Source organism: Salvia miltiorrhiza, chromosome 1 (genome assembly GCF_028751815.1).
Source record: "Salvia miltiorrhiza cultivar Shanhuang (shh) chromosome 1, IMPLAD_Smil_shh, whole genome shotgun sequence".
In the NCBI taxonomy this organism is placed as follows: domain Eukaryota; kingdom Viridiplantae; phylum Streptophyta; class Magnoliopsida; order Lamiales; family Lamiaceae; genus Salvia; species Salvia miltiorrhiza.
This window is the reverse complement of record NC_080387.1, coordinates 28101174-28109639: the sequence shown is the minus strand read 5'-3', so window position 1 is coordinate 28109639 and position 8466 is coordinate 28101174. Positions and strand designations below refer to the sequence as shown.

Genomic DNA, 8466 nt, shown 5'->3' with positions numbered 1-8466 from the left:
GCCGTCGCGGCTGCCGCGAACAGGAGAGAGAGAAAGACCGAGAGGGGGCAGAGAGAAAGGGAGCAGAGAAAGAGATAGATCGTAACATCGCCTAGAAAGAAGCCATAGTAACAGCCAACTATATCACCCCTCGAATTAGAGAAGACTACTCCAACACCCGCACCAAGGCCAACTTTATTTGCTGCATCGCAGGAAGCTTTGATTTGTCCCTCACGAACGTGGATCCTCCGCGCTGGGGATTCAAAATTCTGTGTACCCGTCACCGGTTTAAACCACAACGCCCGCTTAGCATTCGAGAGACAATCCAAATGAGATATCTCTTGGCCTTGAAACAACTATCATCATTTTATTTTATTATATGAAATTTCATTCCTACATACCAGCTAAGAGTTAAAACTAGGGTATTAAGTATACCCGATCCAATGTCCGATTGGGTATAAGGTACTCGATATCGGGCTAAAAATGGAAACTAAGGTATCAAGTATACCCGATCCAATATCCGATCGAGTATAGACTACTCGAAACCCGAAAAATTAGGATATCGGGATGGTATTGACTATTGAGTATTAGGGCTTAAAAAATCGGGTATTACCCAATTTTTTTTTCTTTTCTAATTAAAACCCTAAAATTCTTAAATTTCCTATTTCCCTCTTCTCCCTACAAACAGCTTGGTCCCCAATCCCCATTCCCCAGTTGCTGTTCACGTAGCCTCTCTCACACTTGACACTACTCCCCCTGCTGCGATTCACCGTCGGACCTAAGCCGGCGCCGCCCCCATCTCTCCCGTGTCCCGCCCATCCCGAACCCGACACCGCAGCCGCAGCAGACATCAGTCCCGGGTCCGGGTACCTGATTTTTTCGGGTACACGCTGCACACAATTATCTCAACTCTAATTTCTTCATCTTCATTCTTCAACCTGCGGCCTCTGCTCTTTAAGTTTTTATAGTTATTTTGCATTATATGCTTTCTACTTTTCTCCTGGAAGTTTAATTTCCATTCTGTGATAATAGCAAAATGGGGAAGAAAAAACAGAAGATAATACTGCCACCGGATCTTCCCCCTGAAGTCCCTGATGAAGAAATTGAAGTTTCTGATGAGGATTTGCAGTTTGTCAACCAGCATTCGGATTATGCTCATTTCATTTCCAAAATTGACACACCTTCCCTCACCAAGTAAGGGGTATTCTTTGTTGTTAATCAATTTTCGTCTTCAATATAAATTACACATCTTGTTCTTATCTATTCTTTTTTTTGAATGTCAGGCATGTTAGTCGAGTGGCTGATGCGAATGAAGGTGCTTTAGAAATATTATATGAGAAGAAGTTGAGAAAGAAATTGGAAAATAAAGAGTCAGAGGAGAATACATTGGAGGTTGATCCCATTGACGCACTTCCATTGAAAACACCAGATGGACAGTTATACTATAGAAGAGGTCTTTGTTTGTAAAGTATTTTTTCTATTTAATAAATGGATTAATTTTAATATGTAGCAGTGACAGAATGCAAACTGGTTTTTCACAGTGCTGAAGGAGCCAAAAGAGGCTGAAGATGAGTCGAAAGTTGGCGAATCTATTAAGGACCCGGCTCTGGTGAAGTCAACAAAAGCAGAGAAACGTTTGAAGTTGAAGAAATTAAGGAAAGAGGCGAAAAAACAAGCTAAAGAGGAAGTGCAGCAAACTCCTCAGGCAGAAGTATTGGTGAGTGTCTTTATGAAAAATAATGTTCCGTCACAACTGACATGTGCTGTGGATTATTTGAGTTAACAAAAATTGAGAAGAAAAACCAAATGTGCTGGTTAAAAATTCATAGTCATTCTTGTTTCATGTAAGATGCAAACTAGTGAGTTGACATGATAAAGCTTACAATGCATGAATTCCATATGATTGTCAAGTTTGGCAAGTATTATCTTATTCTTTTAGCCAAACAACGAATAAGATTAATGGAGTCTTGATAATGATGCAAGGTTTTTTCATTCATGCTTGCTGATGCAGTCAGATAAGTTCTGGATTCATTTTCAGTATGCATGTTGTGTAGTTCTTTTCTTTCTCACCTTTTTTCTTGTGATATGCATGTTTGAATTGTTTAAGTTTATTGATTACCTTATGTGTATTAACACTGCTAAAGCTTTGCTCTTCTGATTTTTAAACAACAATTCTCTTTGTTACTTGTAAAGAATCTCAATTGATTTGACTAGCAAATTTGACTTATTCACTTTAAGAGGTGACTACTTTGCTGCTAGGTATTAGAATAGCTGGTACGAACTGCTTCTGAATAGAAACTGCTGCACGTATTTAAGCAACCAGTAAGCGCATAGCAGATCACAACCAAATAGTGATAATAATAATAATAATAATAATAATAATACTGAGGCTTGAAAGTTTAGTATAAGTTGTTGCACCTTCTTCCATAGCATAATATATCTGTATTTCAGGACGAAGTGAAAAAAGATCTGACAGCTGAAGAAGCTAATGAGAAGAAGAAATATAAGTTTGCTGAGTTGGGTACGACTCTACTTGCTGATCCAGAGTCCAATATTAAGCTTATAAAAGAGATGCTGGAGATTTCAAAGGATGGAGACAGTACCATTGTCATTCTTGGGCTTAAATCCTTGTTGGCTGTCTTCAAAGATATCATTCCAGGGTGAGCATGTTGCATCAACTTCTATATTCTGCTTACTTTCAGTTTAAGCGAACAGATCTTTTGCATCAGTGTTTGTGTAGCATAGGTGTTACCCTTTTATTTTCAATTGCTGCAGCTACCGGATCAGGCTGCCTACTGAAAAGGAACAAGAGATGAAGGTTTCAAAGGATGTTAAGAAGATGAGATTTTATGAGTCCACGCTATTGTCGGCATACAAGGTTAGGTTTACAATCTTTTGTATACTTTTTCCAGCCTGCAATAACTTACTCATTAGTTTTCTCAGAATTTCTGGTAAATAAGTTCCGGACTACCTCAATATAATACTCTTGTGCTGACTGGATCTTTGTAACCATATTCAGGCTTATGTTCAGAAGTTGGTAGCACTGCAACAACAGACTGTTTACCAACAGGTGGCCACCCGTTGCTTATGTACTTTGCTTGCAGCAGTGCCACATTTTAACTATCGTGAGAGCTTGCTGGCTGCTGTTGTGAAAGATATAAGCTCCCAAGATGATGTTGTAAGGTAGTTAGAGTTTAAGAAGTTTGTTTTTTTTTTGGATCAATATGGTTGCATATATTCATGGTTGTTTCTTCCAAAAAATTGTAAAGTCTCAGTTCATTATATGGTTTTTGCTTGATGGTATTTTCCATATTTATCTTCTGTGCTTATTGTTTGATTGCATGTAGTTTCTTTTTTAGGTAATTTGTGTGAATTACTGCATTATTTTTCCATGAAATATTTGGGTGGGATGTTCTTCACATGACCAGCTTGCTACAGAGCTTGCTGGTAATGATCGGATGATCGGATCAGCTAGTTAAGCAAATGATGTTCTTCTTTGTCTTTGTGAATTGATGTTTAGCGTCCTTGTAATGCATGTTTAATTATATTTTCCTCGTGATATTGGAAAATGCTAAATTGTTTCTGTTTGTAAGACTCGCTCCATCTTTGTCTTATGATCACTTATTTCCTTCTATAACTTGCAACTACTTTACCTGAGACTGACACGACTTGGTCCTTGATTTTGATAGAAAGCTTTGCTGCTCAACTATAAAGTCACTTTTCACTGATGAGGGCAAACATGGTGGTGAGGTTACTGTGGAGGCTGTTAGAAGGATCGCAGAACTTGTAAAAATTCACAACTGCCAACTGCATCCAGATTCTATAGAAGTAATAAGTTTCTCCCATTTTGTGGAATTAATGTACCCTTGCTATTATATTCGTTGTTTAAAGTGTTTGTGTGTTTGTGTGTTAACCCTGACTCCTAATTTAAAACGCCTACAAACCAGAACAGTGAAGCACAGACAATTAACAAATACGATGCACATATGCAACTTTTTAAAATATGATTCATACCAGCACACTTTGTTAGTGACAATGTAATATCCTGCTATATGGATGTCTTTGCTGTTTGTTTTTTATTGATATAATTTTGTAACAGTTAGTTATGATTCATTGTGATGAATCTAATTACCATCCAACCTTGTAGGTATTCTCGTCTCTGTCATTTGATGAGGATCTTGGAAAACCAGAAAGATCGGATATGGATAAAAAAGCCAAATACAAAAAATTTAAGAAGAGAAAAGGTTCGGATGAGCCAAATCAAATGTCTGAAAATGACAGGAAGAAAACTAGGAAAGAGATGATGTTAAAGACTAGAGAGGAGGTATATATCTGACTTTCAAGTGTTTGGTGCTTGTTTGTATGATATCTTTTACAATTGGAGACTTGCAGGTAAATGCAGACTACAAAGCTGTTTCATCTGATCAAGATCCCCAAGAGAGAAGAAAAATGCAGTCACAGACGCTCTCTGCTGTATTTCAGACATTCTTCCGCATCTTAAAACATACTGTACAGCCAAAGTAAGTATACTGTTTTAGGATGTGAAGATAATCAGCAGAGTTCAATATGGCACTTTGTAGTTGTCTCAGTTGTATTGAGCTGAATATGCAACTTAGTCTCCTTATCTTTAATGAAGTTTTCTGTAAACTGTACTGACCTGTCCTTTACACTTCTAAGAGAGCCAAAAAGTTCTTTGTTATTGGTGGAAAGTTTCATTTTGTTATTTGTTAGTTGCTGTGTGGTTAATTATTTTCTTTTATTTTTCTGTGCAAGTTAAATCGCTAAATGCGCATGTAGATCTCGAGTTTTGTTATGCTTGTTGGCTGTGTAAACCTGTTTTGTGTATAAACTGTTCTGAGTACTTCTTGGCTGTGTATCCTTAACTGATGAGCAGTAATGTCTCAGCAAGATGGTATTGTGGGGCACCAGATCAGCGAAGAAACTGGATGCAAATGGAGTTCTATAAAACCTGTGATAGTTGGCATCAATATATGATTCTTTTCCCCCAAGATTTTTTTTTCCGATGTCTGTAGCTAAACTGTTTATTTAATTATTGTCCCTGGGCAATTACTGCCTCCCTTACATCCATTTATCTTTTGTTGCTCAGATCAGAAGCCGTGCATGGTGCATTTGGAAGTCATCCCCTACTCGATCCATGTTTGAATGGAATTGGAAAGTTCGCTCATCTGATTGACTTGGATTTTATGGCTGATCTCATGCAATGTCTGAGAAAACTTGCTGGGAATGGCAGTAAGTCAGGAGATTCTTCTGAGAATTCTTCGTGTCAGTTAACTGTGTCAGAACGGTTACGCTGCTGTATTGCTGCTTTTAAAGTGATGAGGAACAATCTAGATGCTCTGAATGTTGATCTGCAGGAGTTTTTTATCCAGTTATACAATCTGATACTCGAGTATCAGCCAGGAAGGTATGTGCATTACTGTTAAATAGCTCTGAAACAAGCATATCCAAGATAAATATCATCAATATATCAGTTATAGAACAAGAATGAATATCATGTTTGCCTGCTTTACTTTGTTGGTTTCCGTGTGATTTTTGTTTAGTATGCCATGCAAAGAAGAATGATCTTAGGTGAGTACCAATTTAGTTTTAGCTGTCAGTCTATAATTTATTCGTCAAGTATGAAACTTCTCGTGATTGATCATCCTCTAGCATCTTTTTGTTAGTTCATTGTTTGTTATGTTAGTAAAGTATCACTTAATTAGATCTACTTTTGATGCCGTGCTTTTTCTGCAACATCATTTGAGTGTGTTGTTTGGCATCTTAGAATATGCTCTAATGTGGAATCCGATACAATATCTGTTGAAGTTTCATTGGGGTACAGTATGGAAAATTTGTTGTTTTGCGATGCTTTATGGTGTATGTTTCCTATCCTCAGAACCCTTCCCTCTCTGTTGTCTTCTTATTTGTTGGACTCAGAAAATGAATTTTTAGGGGACACTTATTCGTTCGTCTGTATTTTCTACTTAATCTGCAAATTATTGGTTATTGAACTTCATCATTTGTTGCTGAAACAGGGATGATGGGGAATTGTTGGCCGAAGCCATGAAGATAATGCTGTGTGATGAAAGACAGCATGATATGCAAAGAGCTGCTGCATTTATAAAGCGATTGGCTACATTTTCGTTATGCTTTAGGCCAGCTGAGTCCATGGCTGGTCGGTTTTTAACTTTGAAAAACTAAAATTATCAATTCTGAATTCTGTTGCTATAATATGATTTGTTTTTTGGGAATGAATTGCAGCATTGGTCACTGTGAAGCATCTTCTGCAGAAGAATGCCAAATGCCGTAATCTGTTGGAAAACGATGCTGGAGGTGGATCTGTTGCTGGTGCCATTGCAGTAAAGTCCCTATTTTCCTCCTCAGCGGAAGTGCCTTCTTGAGTGAATGGAGATCAGGCTTTCGCTGAAGTTTTTCACTTTAATGCACCTCATTTAGATAATTCTTCCACACAATTTCTTGCATTTCAGTAATGCTGAATGATTTTTGGTATAATTGCAGAAATTCCAACCTCAAGTGTTGGACCCTAACCTTTGTGGTGCACTAGCATCAGTTCTTTGGGAGCTTAATCTTCTGATGAAACACTATCATCCAACTGTTTCATCAATCGCGTCTACTATCTCAACCATGAACTCCTCCACAAACCAGGTTTTTCGTGTCCATGCCTCCCCGCAACAAGCTTATGTGGAGTTGTTAAAGGAGAACGAGTCTTTTGCTGCACCTAGTGCCATAAAAAGAGCTACAAACCACAAAAGGAAGGGAAGCGATAGCATGCCTGTTCAAGGACCACAACTTAATTCTTCAGGCGAAATTGATGAGAATGCAGTCAGAAATAAACTTTCCGAGCACTTCTTGTTGCTTCGCGATATCCAAGAAAACGAGAGATTGAGATTGGAGATGGACCGCACAACACGGTCTCTAAATCTCTACGAGAAGTACAGGAAACAGAAGAAGAGGAAGACTAGGTCAGATTAAGTGGTACTGTATTACGTAAATGTTGTGCTGTAGGCAGTTTTGTTAGTGTTCGATGCTTACTAGCTTTGCTGTATATCAAACAGGTCTTTTTTTTTTTGCTCCCCAGATTTTGGTACACCTATAAACAACTCTCAGATTTTTGGTCCGAGAACACAAAATTAACTCATGTTTTTGTGACATCATTACGGACATCATCGTCATTACAATGTGTGTTGTAGGTTTGATTGGGAAAGACTATTTTTTTTAGAACATAGAAAGACTGTATTTTTACACAAAGTAAAGTGAATACAGCCTTTGAAACCTTACCAGCATGATACTATTATTATTTTTTACTTTTTATTTTTGATAAATTAACAGTATTAAATAAAGAAATTTAAAGGTCGCGCTACGGGGGACTAGGACTCAAGACCTAGTCTTAAGCATTAACTCCTTACCGCTTGGCCAACACACGCAGTTGCATGATACTATTATTGATACCTTTACTGCTTGTAAAGGACCAAATCAATGTAATAAAGCAATTCTTTTTCTCTCAATCTTTTATACTCGTAGATTACCAAATCAATGCCAATTTGTCCTCAAACAGGCTTTTCCCTTTTCCCATTGTCCAACTGGGAGAAGGATAGTCATCTAACAAAGTTGTAAATCACAACATGGTTAACTAACATAAGTTATGTAACATACATACATACAGAACACGCAACTCTACAAATTTGTAGAATTACAACAAGATCTTGAATACTTACTTCATTTCATATATGAACATTTGATATATATTTAATATATTATTATTAACTAAAAATGCATATTTTTTCAGGGAAAAAAAAATACAAAAATGAGAATAAAAAAAATAAAGAAAATATTAGTATCATTTATGGAAAATTTGTGTTTGGTTTGAGATTTCGATGTTGAAAATTTTCCAAAAATTTGCAGGATTGTAAAAAAATAAAATAAAAATCTCTCCTTAGGATCATGAATTAAGGAGAGAGCAAAATCTTAAATCATATGGTGGAATTTGGTATATATTAACTAGTACGACTCCCGTGCGATGCACGAGGAAATGTTGTATATATTGTAAATTTAATATTTTATTAATAAATATAAATATTTTTAAATACATTATTTTTATTAATTAATAATGAAATATAAAATTTTTAAATTTACACATTACATATATATATATATATATATATATATATATTTGGAGCTTTATATTTAATTTTAGCAAATTTTCCCGTCAGAGAGAATTATGTGGTTGGGTCAAATCCGCACTCGTGTTGGGCCCGTCCCTCCCTCTCCCCTCTGTCCCTCCCATTTTGTTCCTTTCCGCCCTGGTCAATCAAATAGAGTTTCATTTTTTATTATTAAAAGTATCATTTACATGTATAAAAAAATATCATTTGTGAAGTATTATTTATTTTTATACAAATTATCATTTACTTTTATAGAAAATCAGATAACGATTATCACGATACCTCACACAATATATACGCAACA

The 8466-nt window shown here is 36.5% G+C and overlaps 1 protein-coding gene across 1 annotated transcript; it reads left to right on the top strand.

Annotated features, from left to right (window-relative positions):
- Positions 1-643: 643 nt before the first annotated feature.
- LOC131018130 (nucleolar complex-associated protein 3-like) lies at positions 644-7151 on the top strand. Its single transcript, XM_057946855.1, has 14 exons — positions 644-862; positions 1012-1173; positions 1263-1432; positions 1521-1696; positions 2431-2639; positions 2755-2857; positions 2999-3162; positions 3669-3807; positions 4127-4303; positions 4372-4499; positions 5087-5404; positions 6015-6154; positions 6241-6338; positions 6499-7151. Exons 2-14 carry the CDS (start codon positions 1016-1018, stop codon positions 6970-6972), a joined length of 2454 nt encoding a protein of 817 aa, XP_057802838.1. The 5' UTR covers positions 644-862; positions 1012-1015; the 3' UTR covers positions 6973-7151.
- The last annotated feature ends 1315 nt before the right edge of the window (positions 7152-8466 follow it).

Bases quoted from the DNA above. Each gene is read 5' to 3' on its own strand.
- LOC131018130 (XM_057946855.1), top strand. From the start codon at position 1,016: ATGGGGAAGAAAAAACAGAAGATAATACTGCCACCGGATCTTCCCCCT. The intron at 4,304-4,371 runs GTATATATCTGA...GGAGACTTGCAG, and splicing joins TGTTAAAGACTAGAGAGGAG to GTAAATGCAGACTACAAAGC. The intron at 6,155-6,240 runs GTCGGTTTTTAA...AATGAATTGCAG, and splicing joins GCCAGCTGAGTCCATGGCTG to CATTGGTCACTGTGAAGCAT.